The sequence below is a fragment of the Ailuropoda melanoleuca genome, chromosome 4 (assembly GCF_002007445.2).
Source record: "Ailuropoda melanoleuca isolate Jingjing chromosome 4, ASM200744v2, whole genome shotgun sequence".
NCBI lineage: Eukaryota > Metazoa > Chordata > Mammalia > Carnivora > Ursidae > Ailuropoda > Ailuropoda melanoleuca.
Window position 1 is genome coordinate 70555744 of NC_048221.1, and position 22768 is coordinate 70578511.

The 22768-nt window shown below is 37.2% G+C and overlaps 1 protein-coding gene across 2 annotated transcripts in view; it reads left to right on the forward strand.

The window, feature by feature from the left end:
• Nucleotides 1-22768, forward strand: part of PPM1B (protein phosphatase, Mg2+/Mn2+ dependent 1B) — a 73372-nt gene that overhangs the window by 44506 nt on the left and 6098 nt on the right. For both annotated transcript variants that reach the window (XM_011236358.3, XM_002912403.4), the window contains exons 2-5: nucleotides 4438-5297; nucleotides 12091-12208; nucleotides 15054-15165; nucleotides 15546-15603. In XM_011236358.3, coding sequence (XP_011234660.1) covers nucleotides 4452-5297; nucleotides 12091-12208; nucleotides 15054-15165; nucleotides 15546-15603 — 1134 coding nt within the window. In that variant the 5' untranslated portion in view covers nucleotides 4438-4451. The remainder of the gene's footprint in view (nucleotides 1-4437; nucleotides 5298-12090; nucleotides 12209-15053; nucleotides 15166-15545; nucleotides 15604-22768) is intronic.

The following is a 22768-nucleotide window of genomic DNA, read 5'->3' on the forward strand; positions in this document are numbered from 1 at the left end:
AATGTTAGAACTCTTGATTCCAGTATAAGCTCTCATTCTAGGGTGAAAACTATGATATAATCAGATCTGAAATTCAAATGCAAAAAAATCTGGGATTATCAAAGAAAATTGTTTGAAATACAGAGCTATATTATTAGAACTGTACCTTGCCTGAGGGTATAGTGTTGCTTGACATGTAACTCAGTAATAGCATGAAATTATAACAAGTTAGCAAGGCATTTAAAAATTAGGCATTCTGAGTATAAAAAACCTTTATGAGTTTTTTTTTTTTCAGAGACGTTTGATAAAGCCATCAACAGAGTACAAAACTGCACTAAATTATAAATGCTTACAAGGCCCTTTGAGGTTTCTTGTTGAGCAGTAAAAGATAGCCATGTTACTGGGGAAACACTTGCTTTTTCTGTCTTGGCCAAAATGACGGAAATAACATGGAATGTATGGCAAAAAATTAAAGTGCATTTCTTTGTCATCAAATGCCTTTGAAACATGCTAGTATACAGTGCTGATGTGAAGAAACCAGTATCAGAATAATTATACATTGTAGAAGATGTGCTTTACGATTGACATAACATACTTTCTCCTTAGTGTTTGCTAACTTGTGTTTCAGTAATGACTGTTTTCGGGGAGGTGAATAGCAAAAGCAAAGAGATGATAGGCAAATGTGTATTTTCAACAGTAAATGGGTTTTTTTTTTTTTTTTTTTTTAAAGATTTTATTTATTTATTTGATAAAGAGGCAGAGAGAGAGGGACACAAGCAGGGGGAGTGGGAGAGGCAGGAGCAGGCTTCCTGCTGAGCTGGGAGCCTGATGCAGGGCTCGATCCCAGAACGCTGGGATCATGACTTGAGCGGAAGGCAGACACTTAACTAACTGAGCCACCCAGGAGCCCCTGTTTTGTGATTTTGGGTGGGAAAAAAGATCATGTATAGTAACTGTCAAATTTGCATACTTTAAGTACTTGGTGAATTTTGGTATATATTCTAGGAAAACTCCTACATGGACATCAGGGTGGTTCACAATAGCCCTGTTTTCGAATTTTAAAAAATGAAAAATAACTCAAATATTCATTATAGTAGAATGGATAAAAATGGTACACAGGCATATAGTGGCATATAGTAAACTATGGCTCTGCATCAATGTGGGTGAATCTCAGAAATACAGTGGTGAGCCAGAAAAACCAAAAATACTAGAGTAACATATGTTGTACTTCACATCAGTGTATATTGTCAAACATATAAAACTGTGCCTCAAATGGTTAAACTGCAAAGGATACGATAAAATTCAGGGTAATAGGTACTTCAGTGGTCTTGATAATGTTCTGTTTCTTAAATTGTACAGTGGGACATAGGTGTTCATTTTATTACTCTCTAGCTATATGTGTACATTATGTAACTCATACCTATGATGCTTCATGTTTAAAAAGTTAGGGGCGCCTGGCTGGCTTAGAAGAGTGTTTGACTTCTGATTTTGGGGTTGTCAGTTTGAGCCCCACATTGGGTGTAAGAGATGACTTAAAAAATAAAAAAGTAAAACTTAAAAAAAATAAAAATAAATCATTAAAAAAAAAAAAAAAAAAAAAAGAATAAAATCTTTAGGGGCACCTGGGTGGCTCATTGGTTTACGCATCTGACTCTTGATCACAGGGTCATGAGTTCAAGCCCCATGCTGGGCTCTGCGCTGGTTGTGGAGCGTATTTAAATAAATAAAATAAAATCTTTTAAAAAAATGACCTATTTGTGAAAGAGTGCAGTCCCTGATAAAGCCAATAGGTGTAATGGTGACCCAACCTCAGTCAGATACTCATTTCCTGGACTTTGAATCTTGAGCAAGTGACTTTAGAAGGAGACAGACAGCAGGTAGGAATCATAGCAGTGAGAGCAGCCGCGGCAAGCAAGGCTGTTCTTGGTGTAACTTGCCAGTATTTGGCTCCTTTGTTTGGTACGGAAGTGGGGGGCAGGTACTCGTTTGATGGTTTTCCAAAGCTGGCCTTCCAGGTTCCTTTTGATTCTTAATGTTCCCTGTAGTTTTCTATTGAAGACCCTTTTTTCCTTCTTCTTTATTTATTCCTAACTTAAAAACAAATTTGGATATAGAAATTTCTAAACTATTGTTTTAATCTTTGAAATGAGGAATTCTTGTGAGTTTTGAACCTATTTGTTGAAATGTAAAACAGTAGGACCTTAGTTGCAAGAGCATCAAGATGATGGAAATGACAACACATTTTTTTTCCCCCACAACTGAAAGATGGAGTTGAAAAGTGGTTTGAGGGGTGCCTGGCTGGTTCAGTTGGTGGAGTGTGCAGCTCTTGTTCTTGGGATTGTGGGTTCCAGTCCCACATTGGGGATAGAGATTACTTAAAAAAAAATAGGGGCACCTGGCTGACTCTGTCGGAAGAGCACGTGACTGTTGGGGCGCCTGGGTGTCTCAGTCGGTTAAGCATCTGCCTTCAGCTCAGGTCATTATCCCATTGTCCTGGGATCGAGTCCCACATAGGGCTCCTTGCTCAGCAGGAGCCTGCTTCTCCCTCTGCCTGCCTCTCCCCCTGCTTGTGTGCTCTCCCTCTCCCTCTCTCAAATAAATAAATAAATAAATAAATACATAAATAAATAAAATCTTTTTTTAAATAAACATATTCTATTACATTGCTGTCAATACAGAATATAATATTATACTTGAATGAAAAGTAATTTTATGTATTTTTAAAATCTTACCTTTCAGAATTCCTTTTTATAAATATTTGTATATGAATACACAGTATATGTAACTCATGAAAAATTATAGAATTGCTCTAATTTATAAATATATTCATGGTGGTTCATCAGGATTTTACAAGTGGAGATACATAGTTTTATTGTAAAGTTGGATTAATGGTCATAGCTGGAAAAGGTAACTCACAAAGATACCTAGATCCAAATGAAAATCAGTTGATCTAGACTGGTGTCCCTCAAAATGGGATTCTTCAGTTGCCAGCATGCTCTTTTGAATGTCCCCATCCAAGATGTACGGGGGGCAGGGGGTGGAATCTTTGGGTATGTGGATGGGCTATGGAATCTGCATTTTGAGCAAATAACAACAAACATTTTATGGTTTTACTGTTTCAAGTACTTGTTCTAGGCACGCTACATCAACTCATTCTTCACTGCAACCCTGTGAAGTGTAGGTACTATTGTGACTCCCATATGACAGAGGGGAGGAGAAGGTAAAAGTGACTAATTAATTCACAGGAGGAATTTGAGGTACAAGTGACTAAGAAACTTACTCAAGGTCACACAGCTAGTGAGTTGTAGGGCCAGGATTGCAGGTGGGAAACTACCAGGACATCTGCATGCTTATTTGGAGAACCACTACTCTGGTCGAAGTCATTTGAAATTGGAAAAGCTTTATTCTAAAATAACAGTGAAGTCAGCAGGGAGAGGGCTGCATAGGAGTACTTTACAGTCCTGTGTGTGGATTGTAAGTCTCTGTCAGCACTGAGTGAAAGTTGTCCTCATGCTACTTCTTGGGTTATAAAACTCAGCAATGTTAGGTATGTTCTGTAGCACATCATTAAAGTCATACTGTTTTTAACAGAATCCAAGTAGTAGATTTTAGTCAATCCAAGTAAAGTTTTAAATTTGATACATAGTAAAGCTTTGATAAAATCAAATGTTTGTAGAATGGAGATTTTATGTTTTATTTTTTATTTATTTATTTTTAAAGATTTTATTTATTCGACAGAGATAGAGACAGCCAGCGAGAGAGGGAACACAAGCAGGGGGAGTGGGAGAGGAAGAAGCAGGCTCATAGTGGAGGAGCCTGATGTGGGGCTTGATCCCATAATGCCGGGATCACGCCCTGAGCCGAAGGCAGATGCTTAACCGCTGTGCCGCCCAGGCGCCCCAAGATTTTATGTTTTAAATTTTGGCGTTGTCGTCAGGATCACTGGGGGGAAATATCTTACAATACATGCTTTTGGAGTTTTTTCTGAAATGTATTAAAGTACCTTAATATATAAGAAAAGATGCCACACCATTCTGAATATTCTCATGGTCAGTCTTCTATATTAAACCCTAGAGTTCTCTTATACATTGGATATTTAAGAAAACTTAACCAGGTTGTGTTTCTTAGTTTTCCTTTCCTGGAACAGTGGTTTTCAACTTACTGCACATCTAAATCACCAGAGAGGCTTAAAAAAAATACTGATATCTGGGCCTCACCCCTAGAGATTCTGATTTAATTGGTCTGATGATTCTAATGTGCTAGGATTGAGAAACCACCGTTCTAGAATAAGGATGTATGGGGAAATTTTCTTGGTTTCTTTTTTGTTGTCCCAGTAAATTCAGATAATACTGAAAAATATACTTGAGATAGGAGTTACTAGAGAATAGATGAAATATTGTAGATAATTCTCTGACAGATTTAAACTTATAACGCTTGACAATTTTTGTTTTCTTTCAGATTCATTATTAAACATGGGTGCATTTTTGGATAAACCCAAAACTGAAAAACATAATGCTCATGGTGCTGGGAATGGTTTACGTTATGGCCTGAGCAGCATGCAAGGATGGCGAGTAGAAATGGAAGATGCACACACAGCTGTTGTAGGTATTCCTCACGGCCTGGAAGACTGGTCCTTTTTTGCAGTTTATGATGGTCATGCTGGATCTCGAGTAGCAAATTACTGCTCAACACATTTATTAGAACACATCACTAATAATGAAGACTTTAGGGCAGCTGCAAAATCAGGATCTGCTCTTGAGCCCTCCGTGGAAAATGTCAAGAATGGCATCAGAACTGGCTTTTTGAAAATTGATGAATACATGCGTAACTTTTCAGACCTCAGAAACGGAATGGACAGAAGTGGTTCAACTGCAGTGGGGGTCCTGATTTCACCTAAGCATATCTACTTTATCAACTGTGGTGACTCACGTGCTGTTCTGTATAGGAATGGACAAGTCTGCTTTTCTACCCAGGATCACAAACCTTGCAATCCAAGGGAGAAGGAGCGAATCCAAAATGCAGGAGGCAGCGTAATGATACAACGTGTTAATGGTTCATTAGCAGTGTCTCGTGCTTTGGGGGACTATGATTACAAGTGTGTTGATGGCAAGGGCCCAACAGAACAGCTTGTTTCTCCAGAGCCTGAGGTTTATGAAATTTTAAGAGCAGAAGAGGATGAATTTATCATCTTGGCTTGTGATGGGATCTGGGATGTTATGAGTAATGAGGAGCTCTGTGAATTTGTTAAATCTAGGCTTGAGGTATCTGATGACCTGGAAAATGTGTGCAATTGGGTAGTGGACACTTGTTTACATAAGGTATGTAAGTCTTTTTGTTATAATTCAAATACCCTGTTAATTTTGAAAAGGCACGGTAAGTAAAATGAACTAAACTTTAAAATTTTAAAAGGTTTTCATTAGGGACAACCTGTATGTTTTTAAATTATTTTTTTCACCAGAAATGATTTTTTTGCGGGGGGGGGGGACATCCTCATTTGCTTCAACCTTCTAGTTTGAAAATTAAGTTTAATAAATTTGTGGCATTTGTTGTCGTTTAAGTACTTTATGGCTTGTTGCTGTGGCTGAGGCATCTATATAGAAATGTGCCTTTTGATTTAAATTCTCAATATTGGCAGTAGTGGCCTTATGCCTGATTTTGAAGCAGTTTGATGAACTATGTATATGGTATATCTCTGTAATAAATATACAAAAGTTCAAAAGCTATGTATAATATTAGAAGATACGCCAGAGACCTAGGCTAAGTCAAGTTTTGTAATTTAGATCTGAGCCTCCTAGCACCTAACGTGAAAGCTGAAGTAAAAGTATGAATTGTGTATTTCTTATCATTTAGTAAAAGAAGCTTTCCTAGCAGCAGAATCAGAAAGGAATTTACATGTGGCTCGATATAAGTGATATATGACATGGTAGAGCTGATCTTAACTTTCATAGAAGATACCAGAATTCTTTTCGTATAGATGTTTTTGTCATCACTAATTAAAAGTCAAAGACTAGTATATTATACAATGCTGTCAAGAATTCCTGTGGATCAATAGCATTTAGTTTAGTTTTGTAATGTTTCTATGAATCTTGATATAGTAATAGGGAAAGCAAATCCAGACTAACAGATATTTAGCAATTCCCTTGAATGTCTTAAAAGTATTCAGTAGTTTCAAGTGGGTTTTTGACAGTGCCCATATAGCAGTCAGTTAAAATTTGAGTTACCTGGCCAGCACCTAGAATATGTGAGTATTGTATGACTGATTGAAAAGATAACAAGGCAAAACTAACCTTTGGTTACATGAAATAAAGGTTCTGACTTACTTATTCTGTCTAGATTAGAACTGTTTTGTCTCCCCACCACGTAAGTTGCTTTTGGAAGGTACAGACATAGCCAAAAAGTTTCCAAAGAGGGATCTGTGAGTCTTTGGAAATACCCAGGTTTTGGTGAAGTGTTTACTTCTTTTTCATAGAATGGGAAGAGACAACTTCAGATAAAGAAAATTTAAGGGCTGGTGTTTCCAACTGGCAGGTTTTTTCTGAAAGGATTTTACATGATGATTCCTATAGCTTTTCTGTTGGGTTTTTTTTTCCCTCCTTAAGCATACTGTATACTTTTTTTTTTTTTAACTTATCTGGATAAGTTAAGTATGAAAGTATCAATGATTGTCAGTGTTTGAGTACTCTCTAAGAATGTCTTCTCCTTGGACTCTAAATGGAGAGATTCTGACCTGCAGCTTTTTGTAACCAAAGCAAGCAGATGGCTTTGCCTGCCTAGCAGATGAAGAAAGCATTTTCCCTGATTATAAAACAAGTATATACTTAGCTATTTAAAAAAAAAAATTCAGGTAATCCAGAACATATAAAGAAATATTCAAAAATTTTGCCACTCACCTAAATTGGCTACGTTCATTGTGTGGTATATATCTTTCCAGTCTTTTTTGCCTGCCCGTGAGTATGTATCGTTTTATAAAAACGAAATCATTATACTTGTTATTCTACAGTATAGTATGCTTTTTTTTGTTCAATGGTATGTTGTAGAGAGATCACCACATCTGTAGGTGTCAGTCTAAATCATTTGTCATGGTTGTATAGTATTTTGTTGAAAGAATGGCATGAAGTTTTGAAGGGAATAGCCAAAATCTGTTAGGTCTGTAATTTGGAGTAAAAAAGAAGTTTGTATTGTGGACAAACTGCACTCTCCCTTCCATTGAAAGGATGTTAGTTTTCAGGAATTTTGACTCCACCTTTCTTGAATGGGGTGGAAATGATTCTGGTGATGGATCTTTGCTTGACAGCTTTTATTAGTGATTAAATAGTCCTGTTGATGGTATTAAATATCCCGGATTCCTAGAATCTCAGAAATGGTAAATGATAATAATTAAGGACAAGAGGTTGGAACACATGATTCATTGAATTTTAGTGGAAGTGGGCCACCATGGTTCCTTTCAGTGAAGCTGCATTCAAATTGAAGTCAGTTTTTCGTTTTTGTTTTTAATTAGTGTGAGAGTGTGCGCTGGAGGGTGTAGGAGCAGAGGGAGAGGAGGAGAGAATCTCAAGCAGACTCCCCACTGAGCAGGGGGCCTGAGGTGGGGCGTGGGGCTCCCTCTCACAGCCCGAGATCATGACCTGAGCTGAAATCAGGAGTTGGATGCTTAGAAGCTTAGTTAACTTTTGTTTTGAAACATAACAGACCTATGAATGTTTTGAACCTTTGCATGTTACTTAACGGATTTAAATACTAAATTTCCTATCCATTTCTGTTTTTCTAACTCCATAATTTATCACTAGTTTGTAGTGTAAACCAAGGGTTAGCAATGTTATAAAACAGTATTATTAAAATAGGGTATGATTGCTCTGAACTTTGAAAGATTGAATACAAAATTTAAAAATCCATGGAAAGCACTAAATTTAGCTCAGTGCTTGCGCTTAGCGATTGTTCCGTAGGTGCTAGCTACTTCGAGAGGAGAGAGAGAGAGTAGATCGATTTTTAAGTAGAAGTTTCCCTGATAATAGATTTAAATGATGTGTTAATATTTTCTAACACTTCTAACACTTATCATGCCCTAATAGTTTACAAACACTTTTGTATGTTAACTCATGAAATCTTGGGAGATTGTGATAATCGTCATAATCACAATAGCATCAGTAAATTATTGCTTTCTATGAGCCAGATGCTACTCTAAGCACTTGACACATACCTTAATGCATTTAATTTTCACAACAACTGTAAAAGGTATTAGCATTATTATTGCTAATGATAATCTTTCTCAGGATTGCCACTTAGCAATATGAAGCGGTAAGTGTTGGATGACTCTAGTCAGGCATTACTCTCTTAAGATACTTAACTCTAGGAGAGAATAGTCCCTAAGCAGGCTTCCCATTGTATTGCCAGTGCTAGTAGCATTCATGGTATTTACGCTAATTTCAGGTTGCATACACTACTTAACTGCTGTTTGTATGGCCTTTCATAACTTAAAAATAACACTCATCTATCCTCCTAGTTAACCTGAGGTGAACGAAATAAAAATCTATTTCCAATTTGCAAGTAAGGAAATAGAGGTTTGACATTAAAGGATAGCTGTTAAGTCATATTTTGATGAGTGTTGAAGCCCATACTGGAGTTCATATTTTCTGATTCAAGTTCGATGTGTCCATTGCCAGTGTTTCACAGAGGGTTTGATGAAAATTTTTCCTGAATGGAAATACTAAGAGTTTCCTTTTCTTTTTTCAGTAATTACATGACTAATAAGAACATTTGTGAACAAATCCAAAGATGTTTGTATTTGTGTCCTTTTTAAAAATCTCATCCCCCTTAGGCACTTATATTCTTCCAAATAATTCTGTGTTTATTCATACAAACATATAGAAGTATAAAAATAGGGCTTTCTTTCCCTTTTTTAAAAATTTTTTTACAGCAGTGGATCATATTATGCATGTTGCTTTGCCACCTGCTTTTTCCTAAATAGTACAGTGTTCCTTTAAATTTTTATTTTTTCTTTTAAAATACTTTTTAATTTTCCTAAATTCAGTTTATATACCACTTATCAGAAGTTTATTTTAAAATATGAGATTGTACCTGATAGTTGGATGAAATTGAGGGAAAATTTCAGCTCACAACCTGAGCTGAAACCAAGAGTCAAGCCCTCCACTGTCTTCAAGTTTTGCTACATTGAATTTTAGGAGGTGGTGGCAAAAGTTTCTCAAGGCCTTTGTGTCTTACTGGCTTATTTTCCAAAGGCAGCGCCATTCCAGATTAGTAACACAGCATAGAAAATGTACTCATACAGCCCCCAAAATTGTTTAGCTGTAAACTCAGGAGTTTTTTCCGTTATAGCTTTCAGAAAATATAATTCTGAATAATGCAAAAGTAGACATAGATAGTATTAGAGTAGAGTGTGGTTGGGTATTTTGGAGTGTGGAGGGGACTGAATGTAAAAGTACAGTCTGTAATGTAGCAGTTCGCAAACTTTCTTGGTCCCATGGTGCCCGAGTATCTCAGAATTTTTTCTCAGTGCTACTTAGCCATGTTAATACTTAGCAGAAACAAGTATTATATAGTTAGAGCCAAACTTAATGAGTATATATATGTCTTAACAAAATAATACATATACATTGAAGAAAATCATTTATTTTGTTCTTTAAGAAGCTGCAGTTACAGGGGCACCTGGGGGCTCAGTTGGTTGAGTGTCCGACTCTTGGTTTTGATACAGGTCATGACTCACAGTGGTGGAATCTCTGTGGGATCGAGTCAGCTGTGTGCTCAGTGGGGAGTCTGCTTGGGATTCTCTCTCTCCCTCTCTGTCCCTTCCTGCCCCCCCCATTCTCTTTCTTTCTCTCTAAAATAAATAAATCTTAAAAAAAAAAAAGAGCTATTGCAGTTACATACTGATGAGCTATGTGTACCTGTTGTTCACTGCACGGCTTCTCAAATCTTGGAATCATTGGGTACGGCCACCCTCATTTCCTGTATCATGTTGATTTTTTATGGGACTTGCATTTTATCATAGCAACTCTCAAGACCCCGGCTTTGAAAAGATAGGTTGCCCTTGAAAGAAATGTGGTGTTATCAGATGTTAAAACCGTGAGCTACTTCACACTAGCGCAGCGTGTCCACAGGTGTGGAGTATCGCTCTATTTCCCCTCATTTTTAAGATCTCTGTGAGTCCACTGGAGCACCCTGAGACTTTTTTTTTTCTTAAGATTTATTTATTGTAGAATGAGAGAGGGTGGGGAAGGGGCAGAGGGAGAGGGAGAGAGAATCTTAAGCAGGCTCGGGGCTGAGTGCAGAGCCTTGGAGTGGTGGGTGGGTTCTGTCCAACAAGCCCAAGATCATGACCTGAGCTGAAAACAAGAGTCAGTTGCTCAACTGGCCACCCAGAGCCCCTGTGAAAGTCATCTTTATGTAGAAATATAAGAAGCATCATTGGAATCACGCATAGCTAAGGTGTAAATGTAAATTATTTCCTTTATTTTTTGATATTTAATCTTCTTGAAACTATATTTCAGTTAATTTCCCAACTGATAAGATGTAATTTTTATAACATAAAAACCTAATGGAAATTGTGTGTGTGTGTGTGTGTGTGTGCGCGCATGCGTATGTGTATAACTTTAGTATCTGTGGTATAAAGCTTTTGCCTGACCTGTACTTACATGGTCAATCATGATTCCTATGGAATGTATTGACTCTTCTGGGGGGTGGGGGGAGGATGCTATTTGGAACCATAGTGTGTTCGTGTGGATATGTATATATATTCATACAGCCAGTGCATATTTTCTAATACAAAGTCACTGTGAAAGTCTTGGTGAATTTCATTAAAGAATGAAATTAGTTTGGACCAGTCCTGATTTTTTGAAATCCTGTTTTTTGTTGTTTTTTTTTTTTTCCCCAGATACGGAGAATCTGGTTATATACTTATGATATTTTTTCCCACTAAAGCATGGGAGTCTGTGGAAAGAGTTATTCTTTTTGAAGCCTTCTTAAGGCCTGACCTCCACTGTTTTCAAGCTTTGCTACATTGAAGTTTAGGAGGTAGTGGCAAAAGCTTTTCAAGGCCATTGTGTCTTTTTGGCTGTATCATGTGGGTTCCAAAAAGGTGGCAAGTCTGAACCAGACAATGTCTGCCTAGATTCTGGCCATAATGTTGGAAAAGACTAGAATGCATGTGGCCTTGGCTTTCTTAACTTGTGTTAGCGAACTGCACCATCAGACAAAGTGGCCTACCACCTCCATTGACTTAGTTTTTTAGATGGGGGTGGGTTGAAAAAGTTACTATTCTAAGTCACTGTTCTGTGAAACTCAAAGTAATACACCTATAGGAAAAGTTACGAGAACATTTTAAATTTATTTCTCATAATCTCATGGTAATAGTGCTACTTTTAAAAATATAGATCGTTTGTCTATGGTAGTGTGATTACCAAGGCAACAGTAAAATTTGTCCCTAAGTTAGCGGTTTTGGCTCCCCTCTGCAGACCGACACTATTTGTGATTCTGTATAACAATCTGATGTTTTTTTCTCCAAAAGTTATTATATCTGACTACAGTGTCTCAGCCGTTCAGTTACCTTCCATTGTTTGCTGCTTTATCCTCAGAACAGTTTACAATCTGTTTTCTTCTCTGCTTGTAATTGTTCAGTATAGTGTCTTGGGTCTCCTAATGATCAGTAATTTTCAACTATGTCAAATTCAATAGAGTTGCTAGCATTGCTCTGATGCAGGTTAATTAGCTAGGTGAAAATGGCACACTTGTTTGGGAACATGTGTTTTTGGGCGTAAGCCACTTTGGAACTATGCAGTTTGAGTGGGAAACAGTTTAGAAGATGTAATACATACAAAGATACCTTCATTTCTTAGGTTGTAGAGTGCTGGTGGGTAAGAATAGGTACATGGAATTAAAAGTCATAAAGTAATTACAGATCTACCCATATCTAGAGATCTTGTTTCTTCAGGGAATGCTTCAAATAGTTCTTTGGAATGGAAATGAATGTGTTGAATGTGTACATTTTGGTGATTTAAATAAACTCTAATTGCTTAGTGTAATTAACTGTTTTGAATTAAATTGAAAGTTGCTGGACTATGGAAATACAATTCTTTCTTTTCTTTCTTTAAAATACAGGGAAGTCGAGATAACATGAGTATTGTACTAGTTTGCTTTTCAAATGCTCCCAAGGTCTCAGATGAAGCAGTGAGAAAAGATTCAGAGCTGGATAAGCACTTGGAATCACGGGTTGAAGGTGAGTAAGGAAGGTGATTTTTTTTTTTTTTTTTCATTTAGAAGGAAAGGAAAAATATTCTCCCTTGTTTATCAAGTAATTCTTTTAGAATTAGGAGAAACAATTAAGTATTTCAAAACAAGGCCTTAAAAAACAAGCATCTGTCTGCCTGAGATTTAATATCACATCTTGGACCAATGTGTGGGAATTTATTGGCAGGGAGAAGACAAGTGTGTCTATTACACCACCAAAGAGAAACATTTGAAAATAGTCTGTTAAAGTGTGCCATTTTATTTCCCCTTTCCCTGATTATGCTTTTAGTAGTTGAAGAGTCCAGTGAAATTTGCTTCGGGGCTTATCATGAACATCAAGTGCTGTAATTCCTCCCAAGTTAATCATAGGAATTCATTATATCATATGTTTTTATCTTACTGATAAGAGTCGGTGTTGATGTTGTGAAAGAGTATTGACTTTATAGTTGACCCTTGACCAGCGTGGGGGTTGGGGGTGCAAACACACTCACTATCCCCACCTTCCCCTCCCACTCTCCCCCTCAGTGAAAAATGTGCATATAAGTTTGACTCCCCCAAAACTTAACTACAATAGTGTACTATTGACCGGAAGCCTTGAACAGTCAGTTAACACATATTTTGCATGTTCTGTCTATGATATGCTGTATTTTTACAATAAAGTAAACCAGGGAAGAGAAAATGTTACTAAGAAAATCATAAAGGGAAAATATATTTACGATAGTGTACTGTATCAGAAAAAAAGCCACATACAAGTGGACCCACACAGTTGAAACCTAAGTCATTCAAGGATCAACTGCACTTATTTAACTTTTTATTTTGCAATAAGTTTAAACTTTAAAGTTGAAAAAATATAGAGAGCTTCCATGTACAGTTTAGTACCTTTTACCTAGATTCCCCATTTGCTTACATTATAATTCATTTGACTGTCTGCTTTTTATAACATACACAGTCGTTCTCTCTCTCTCTCTCTCTCTCTCTCTCTCTCTCTGTCTCTCCCTCATTGTGGCAATGTCTGCAGACATATTTGGTGTCATAACTGAGAGGCTGTCACTAGCCTGTAGTGAGTAGAAGCCAGGGATGTTGCTTAACATTTTGTAGTACACAAGACAGCCTCCACCAAAAAAAAAGGGGGGGAGCTGGTCCAAAAAGTCAATAATGCAAGGGCTGAGAAGTCCTGTACTATAGAGATACAAGTCTAAGGCAGAAAAATGACAGTCCTGCCTTCAAGAAGCTTGTAGTCTGTGCTACAGTAAACATCGTCTACAGTGGAAGTATGTAGCGGCACACCGACTTCGGGCTTGGGGTGGAGAAGAACTTGAGAAAGTGACATACGAAGTTGAAACCTGAAGGATGACTATGAGTGAACTCTACAAAATGGGTTGGTTGGAATGGCGGAAAAAGTGTTTCAGATCAAAGGAAAAGCACACGCGAAGATCTCGAAGTAGGACAAGGCTTCTCTGCATAGAGCCTTTGGAGATAGGGGAGTCAGGGGCAGCGTTGAATGGGAGTGGTGAGGTTATGGTCTCGGCGACAGGCCTCAGGAGGCATGGTGGCTGCTGAGGACACTGCTTTTTTGTTGTTTTAAAGTAAAGTGACACCCTCTGATTTTTGAGGAGTTTATGTCTTAATACTGGCCAAATAATCATGCTCTAAAGATGCGTTTTCCATAAATGGTAAATATAGATGGAGCATATAAATGTTTTATTTTGTTCTAAGCCTTAGCAAGTTCTGTGATTTATTTTTCTTTTTTCTTTTCTTTGTTTTTTTAAAAGATTATATTTATTTGGGGAGGGGCAGGAGCAGGGGGGAAGGGCAGAGGGAAAGGGAGAAGCAGGCTTCCCGTGGAGCAGGGAGCCCAACTTGGGGCTGGATCCTGGGACCCTGGGATCATGACCTGAATCGAAGGCAAATGCTTAACTGACTGAGCCACCCAGGAGCCCCTTCTTTTTTACTTTAAATTGTTGTGTAACGTAACGACTTCGGGATCAAAAATCTTATAAAACAGCGTGGATGGACCTTGCCTAGGTATTATGCTAAGTGAAATAAGGCAGTGCTTCAGTTGCATGTGGAATCGAAACAACAAAGCAGAAACAGACTAATAGGTGTGGAGAACAAACGAGTGGTTGCCAGAGGAAGGACAGGCAGACTAGGTGAGGAGAAATAAGAGGTGCAAACTTCCAGTTATCGAAGAAGTCACAGGGCTGAAAAGTCCAGCATAGCGAATACAGTCAGTAACATTGTACTAATGTCTTATGGTGACTACACTTACTGTGTCAAATCACTATGTTGTACACCTGAAACTAGTATTGTATGTCAACTATTCTTCAGTTAAAGATAAATAACCTCATAAAACAATTCCTAATATTTGTCCTTCTTACAATCCTTATTCACCTATCACTTTTTTTGTAATTATAATTTTTGTATTATTCTTGTATAAAATTAGATCAAAGTGTTTTTCCATGTAGCTGTCTTGTGTTCACAGGGGTCATTTTTAGTGATTATAAACCATTTCACTCAGTGACTATACCAAAATTTTCGTAACTGTCCCTGTATTGTTGGATATTTCATTTCCTGCAGTTTTTGCTTTCATGTATGCAGATAACTTTTTATATTACTTTTATTCCTTGTGTGATAGTAAGATAATGTCTGCTTTTTTTTTTTTTACATTTTAAAATTGGTACTACAGAAACTAATAATACACTGTATGTTAACTAACTTGAATTTAAATTAAAAAAAATAAATAAAATTGGTACTACCAAATAGTTCCCCCTGTTTCACTCTCTCTGAATCCTGAGTTAACACATTAATTTAGGAATTCTTTTAAAAACCTGCAGAAATTATGGAGAAGTCCGGTGAGGAAGGAATGCCTGATCTTGCCCATGTCATGCGCATCTTGTCTGCAGAAAATATCCCAAATTTGCCTCCTGGGGGAGGTCTTGCTGGCAAGTAAGTAGAACAAAAAGAACTAATTTTGAGTTCATTTATAATTAGTAATTAAGTAATTTTGGGGAAGAAGTATATCAGTTATCTAAAGATGAGATGGGTTGATGGTTCTTACACTATACAAGAACTTTAAAATTTCATCCAAAGGGATTTTTTTTTTAAGGGAATTATTTATCATGTGCTTTGAAAGTGAAGGTCCTTCTTTCCTTTGTAAGTGAGAACAAATGGCTTGTGCTGAATCAAATTCTAAGTGAAATGTAGAAACTTGGCAAGTATTTAGTGTGGCAGTTAATTTTTGAGCATATTCAAGATGAAATATTATTTTAAATAGAAGCTTAGGAATTGTATGTAATTTAATAAAACTAAAGCATAATTTTTTTTAGGCGCAATGTTATTGAAGCTGTTTATAGTAGGCTGAATCCACATAGAGAAAGTGATGGGGTAAGTTTTCTTTTACTTCTTAAGCATTTAAAATAATTTTATACTGTCAATATTAGATATAATATATTCACATAATGAAATCTATAAATTATTATTACGTTTCATGTTAAGTAGTCAGTTTAAGGAAATGTCTAGAATTGGAGGTAGAGATACAGTTCTGTTTTGTAGATGTTTGTTGTCACTTAATGGGCATCAAGTACCTTTTTGTTGGGCTGTACTTATTTCTTCCCTGTATGTCTGCCTTTCCTTCTCCTCCTCCTTCCTTACATCTTAATTTTGAGGCGAAGAACATGCTTTTAAATATCTCACTTTCTCCTTCAGCAGGCTGCTATCATCATTAGAACTTAGTGATAGAGAAATGAGCTATTATTTTAAAGACCCGACTTTCAGTGCCCCTGTGTGCCCAGTTAAATACCTGAGGATAATTTCTTTCTTAACCTTAACATTGCCACTGTAGGTATTTTGTGTTGAACTGAGATAATCATTTTTGTTGTACCCTGCTGTGCTTCATCAGAGCAAAGCTCTATCCCTTTACCTTCCTTAGAAATACTGATGAGCTGTCAGCTGGACCTCTGTAGTGTTTTTATCTTGGCACTAGTACCAGGAGACAAAGCAGTGCCTTCTTTTATTTTTTTAATTGCCCTACCTTTCAGAGTCAGTAATTCGAATAAGTGTTTTCTTGTAGGGTTTTGAAGTTTTTGGACGACTATAAATGAATAACTTAATGTTTGGCATATATGCTTGAAATATTTAAGGGAGCCAAAGTTTTTTGTTTTTTTTTTTAAAGATTTTATTTATTTATTTGACAGAGATAGCCAGCGAGAGAGGGAACACAAGCAGGGGGAGTGGGAGAGGAAGAAGCAGGCTCATAGTGGAGGAGCCTGATGTGGGGCTCGATCCCAGAATGCCGGGATCACGCCCTGAGCCGAAGGCAGATGCTTAACCGCTGTGCCACCCAGGCGCCCCAAGGGAGCCAAAGTTAGTAATGAAACTCGTTGAGAAGAGATAGACTCACCCTCCAAATCTCCAGCTCCTCGGGGCAGGTCTTGAGAGAGACTCAGCCACTGGTAGAAATAATGTATCTTAGTTGAGCCGTTTTGCAGGATTCATTTTTGCACAGCAATATCCTATCATTTCTTTTTTCTTAACAATAAAAGTATCTTGCAAAAAGAAAAATTTTACAGTTAATACATTTTAGTGAGTTGAATAAAAGTTGCTACTGTATATTGCTAATAACAGGTTTTCTATCTTGGTCTAGAGTAGTGCTTCTGAGTCTGTCTTTTGTGTCCGGTCTCTCGAAGTATTAAGACTTCTATCTAAAGCTTTAAAAATTCATTTAAAAATAAAGATACAGCATGTGATACATTTAGAGAGAACCCTAAATCAGGCAAACGAGGACAGAATGTTGACACAACTGAAAAGCCCATGGTAATTGGGTGGTGGAGTGAAGAGAGACTGATCTCTTCAGCTAGATCCTAGGTTCCACACAGCATCCAGCATCATGGTTAGAGGAAATAAGCCCTCAGAAGGTAGTTATTGAGTCATTAGTAACCATTTAAGTGCTCATGTTTCCTCATGTGCTTGAAAATGTAATCCTGGTGTGTAATCTTGAAAAATTATCTCATTATGCTCTGCCAAATCTCTTCAAGGTCCCCCAAGAAAGTTGGCTGCTCTTACAGCAGATAAACAATTTTAAAAAAATGTTTCATACCCCTAAATTAATGTTTAGGTTAATGTTTTTAACTTTTTTCAAAGATAGAAAATACTTATTGCACATAGTAGCTCTCTAAGCAGTGAATAAATAAACAACAGAGCCATGAAACTGAAGAGACATGCTCAGGATAAAAAGCTGGCCTTGAATAGGATTATTATAGGACTCTGTAAGTTAAGGTGATGCATACTTAATTACCTTTGTACATAAGCTTTCTAGTAAGTCAGCAGATCAAACACGGACAAGCAACCACGTGGTGAATTGATGTAGGGAGGAGACTTTACAGAACATCAGGCCTGGTCCCATCCCTACACTCAGTGCAGCTTGCTATGTGGAGATAACCACAAGAGTTAGAAAGAAATGATAAAATACAGAGTGTGATGAATTGCCATGTAAATTGTACAGTGATTGCTGGGAAAGTCAGATTTTCAGAGAAAAGAGGAGATTTGAAAAATGATTAGAATGACAGAAATGCAAGGAGGAGGGTGATAGTTCAAGTGTACAGGAGAGGCAAGAACAAAGTGTGAGCTATCTTAAAGGACCTCGTTTTGACTAGAGCAGAGAACTGCTGTGGTGAGAAATAAGAATCGAGGATGCCAGAAGTCTTTTTGGAGAGACTGGAGAGGTCTTTTGAACTTTATATTTTACAGTGAGGAGCCACTGTATGTTTGCCGCAGAAGAATGGTAGACTCAAAGAGTATCTGTGGTATTTAAATCTGTTAGAAACACGTGCAGTGTTAGCTTAAAGAGATGCTGGCAGTCAGCTTGTGAAATCATGGCAGAGATCAGATGATAAGTGTAAACTCATTATTAGACAGATACATGGATTGCAGAAACTTCCCTATTTACCGTACAACTTTTGCAGCCCAGAATCCTATGTGGGGAAATTTTACTCTACCCTTTCATAATAATCACGACTTTAGGGAAATGTTGAACCAGGGCGCCTGGGTGGCTTAGTCGTTAAGCGTCTGCCTTCGGCTCAGGTCGTGATCCCGGGGTCCTGGGATCGAGCCCCGCATCAGGCTCCCTGATTGGTGGGAAGCCTGCTTCTCCCTCTCCCACTCCCCGTGCTTGTGTTCCCTCTCTTGCTGTCTCTCTCTGTCAAATAAATAAATAAAATCTTTGGAAAAAAAAAAAAAAGAAAAAGTTGAACCAGAGTAGAAACAGAACTATACTAAATGTACATTAGCAGAAATGTACTAAAGGGGCGCCTGGGTGGCACAGCGGTTAAGCGTCTGCCTTCGGCTCAGGGCATGATCCCGGCGTTATGGGATCGAGCCCCACATCAGGCTCCTCTGCTATGAGCCTGCTTCTTCCTCTCCCACTCCCCCTGCTTGTGTTCCCTCTCTCGCTGGCTGTCTCTGTCTCTGTCAAATAAATAAATAAAATCTTTAAAAAAAAAAAAAAAAAGAAATGTACTAAAAAACACAAAGAAGCAGAAAAAATGAAGTAATTCTAGGAACTTAATTAAATTCTTAGCTCTTAACTTGAGCTACTGTAGCAGTGGAGTAGGCACAGGCGTGTTCCGTAACTGTTTCTCAGCTTAGACCTGTGCCGTGTAGGCCGTGCGGCCAGGAAGTACAGTGGCAGGAGCTGACAGGGTGTTTTTAATAACAAAAATAAAATTTTGTACAGTTATAAAAAAAAAAAGAATGCTAGTCAGAGTTAATCAGAGATGTATTTAGATTCCTAAGATGTCTGCTTTATATCAGAGATAGAATTACCCTGCTGTGAATGCCTATAGGTAATACCATTAGAAATAGGGATTTATTTTTCTTATATTAAAAGAAAATCTTTTGGATAACGAATTTCAAAAAGCCAAGTGGAATGTAAGCCAGAATTTGAGTGAAAGAGCGAGAGTGCATGGAGGGTGGGGTGGGCAAAGGGAGAGGAAAAGAGGGAGAGAGAGAGAGAATCCCAAGCAGCCTGTAAGCTCAGCTTGGGATCTAACACGGGGCTCGATCCCACAGCCCTGAGATCATGACCTGAGCTGAAGTCAAGATGCTTAACCAACTGAGTCACCCAGGTGCCCCTATAAGTCAGAAGTTAAAACATTTAAAATACATTCAGAAAGCTCATATTTCGGAGAGTCTTCTGAAGTTTTTACTAAATTTGTTTTATCAACATTTTGTAATATGTTCAGACTTCTTAATGCAAGCAATATTGACATTTTCCCCACTGTTAAAATCTTTGGAAAAGAGTCTAGCAGGGACTCTCAGGTGGTTTGTGAATCCCCAGAAAGTTTTTGAAAATGTGTTTGTGGACATATACAGTTTTTCATGAGAAGTGTAGTATGTGTGTGTAGTATGTGTCCTTCCTCAAAGGAGTCTGTGACCTCAAGAGAATAATCACCTACAGGACCAGAAAAAATAAAATTGCGTTTTGCTCTAAGCTGTTCTTACGGGGCAGGGCTCTGAGATCACGGCCCTTTACTTCTACTAATGCTAGGTTGGGGGCGCCTGGTTGGCTCAGTCGGTAGAGCATGCAGCTCTTGATCTTGGGGTTGTGAGTTCAAGCCCCATGTTGGGTGTAGAGATTACCAAAAAAACAAAAACAAACCAACAAAACTGTTTCATTGATTTAGATTCTGATTTAAAAGATACCACTAATCAAATAGCCATTATGTGTTGCTGATTTTCCACACGTAAAGGGGGGACTTGTAGTTACCAGCTGTTGTGTGTGTGTGTGTGTGTGTGTGTGTGTGTGTGTGTGTGTGTGTATAAAGTCATAGGTGATGTCCTCAACACCCTTCTTTTTATAGGTAAGACTAAGCGTCAGTGAGAGGAAGTAGTTTGCCTAGGTTGCAAAGCTGAACAAATCATACAGCCAGAATTTGAATCTAAGTCAGGACAACTCCGAAAACTATTCTCTTTACACCTTTCTATGTTGCCTCTCTAAGTTATTTAGAGATTACATATATGTCTGTACCCCACCTCTCTCTCTTATCCACAAAAAATCACTTCCTATTCTTTTGTGAATCTCTTTAATAGTCTTAAGATATTCTGGTTTTGATGAGGAATATTTTTTAAAGTTTTTGAAATGAAGCAGCCAAGTCCCGTTTTTTTTTCAGTTTTTTTAATTTAAATAGTACACATTTTTATCCTAATCCAAAATCTTTTTAAGGGATTTGGATTTTTAAGAAGGGAGGAAAGACAGGACAAAAGCCCAAAAGAGTCTCCATATTCTGTTTTCACATTAAGTTTTATATATATACAGTCTTTTTATTTTGATAATTTCAAAGAGACCAGTTATAAACATAGCTGCTTTTACATTTTTATATTACAGTTTCAGGACTATGAATACTAGGTGTTTTTTTTTTGTAAATTGTTTCTTTACTTGTCAAAGCATTTTTATAGAGAAGATCTATACTGTTTGAAAATACACTAAACTTAGTCTATTTTTAAGTATGGTATGACATACCACTTCTCTTATCTGTGTGGTCTTGACCATCTAAATGACTCTTGAAAATTATTTCAAATTCATTAAATTTTATATGATCCTAGCAAATAACAGCTAATTAGAATCTTCCTTGGTCATTGTTAATTGTATCTCATGAATGCCTATTTGAGGATTTTCAGTTCTACAAATTATTTTTAGCTGACAAGCAGAAGATAGGACTCCACCAGAAACACTGTAAATATTTATATTAGCATTCTTTACTATTTTCTCCATTGTTTTAGCTAATCACTTGAAGCATTTTGCTTATGGCAACTACATTAAAAATGTTGCAAATAAATACTAGCTAGTTAAATTTTATCTTTTAAATGTGCTTAATTTATTTTCCCCTTCTGTTTGCTGTCTGATTTATCTATATTCCTATGTCTTATTTGAGATAAGGCAGCATTTTCATGAGAGATTTGAGTCTTTTAAACTGTGTTTGTCTAGATGACAGTGAAACCTTGAAAATTGAAACAGAGGGAAAAAGTTCTATATTCTCATCTCCGTAATTGCTTAAGTTTATTTTGCAGAATAATTTTAACCATCCCATCTACTATGATTTTTTTGTCCTTTAATTTCATTAGTCTTTCTATGTCAAGGAAATACATTGTAGATTTGAATATGTGGTCCACCTCAATAATTTTAAGCACTATTTCTTTAGTAAGTGTCTATTTATATGGCGCACTTACTATGTTACTTGCCATAATGTATTCAAAAGAACATTCAGAGGGACATAGATGTTAATTACATCTGTATAGAAATCTGAGCTGTGTCACTTACTACTAGTATTGTCACCCTGACAACTTCAATCTCTCTGAGCCTATAAATGTCTTCACTTACAAAAATTAGGGTTGTGGTACCTATTATGTAGGGTACCTGTGAGGATTAAATGAGATCATGTCCATAAAGTTCTAAGCACAAACATTAATTTTCTTTCCCTAGGGGGTAGGGAGGATACAGAAAGGAATGTGAAATTCTGTTTACCTTAAAGAGATTACACAGTCTAATTGAAAAGCCTTAAGAACAGTTGCAAGGTGGAATTAATTGCTGTAATAGATGTATAAACATGATGTGTATATAGGAGTTCAGGTAAAAAAAAAAAAAAGTGCAGCTGAACAGTAGGTTCCTTTTCTGATATTAATGAAAATCCATAAGAGAGTTGTGGAACAGTATTTTGAAGAGTTAAATGAAATGGCTGGGAAAGAGGTCTCACCCATACATCTTTTATCCAGCACAATAGGAGAATGTAATTTGCTTTGAGATAAAATGACTTTTAAATGTGGTCATTAGGTTAAGTTCTTTTCAGTTCAGTGGCTTTGTGATGCCAGCCAATCATAAATTCATCCTGATTTGATTTACAGGTTTGGTTTTAATATATTTTTTTAAAGCGAGTACTCCTCCTTCATCTCCCACTACTACAGAATTCACAGAAACATAGATGCGTACTGTAATAATAGGTGTCAGATGGAGAGTGAGAGGTACTTTATCTTGAAATTGAAATACAATCAATATAACAACCTTTTTATCAATAAGTTCAAGTAAGTAGAGCCTATATTGGAGGGTCTGTGTATCAGAATCACCTGTCAGGCTTTAAAAAACTCACCCCAACCCAGTGCATCTGAGTATCATTTGATAGAATTTTAATACCTATAAATTTATTTTAAAGATTTTATTCATTTATTTATTTTAGAGAGAGGGAGAGAGAGTGCGAGCGGGGGAAGAGCAGAGGGAGAGGGACAAGCAGATTCCCTGTTCAGTGCAGAACCTGACATGGGGCTCAGTCTCATGACCCTGAGATCATGACCTGAGCTGAAATCAAGAGTCAGACACTCGACCAACTGAGCAACTTGGGCGCCCCATTTGGTATCTATTTAATCTTAAAAGCTACACAGGCAATCCTGGTATGAAACCAGGGTTGATAATCACTTCAGAATTTGTTTCAATGTCCTAAAAGGTTTTTTTGTTTTTGTTTTTTTAATAAAAAGGGAGTTGTTGGTTTGAGTTTTTGAGGGGACA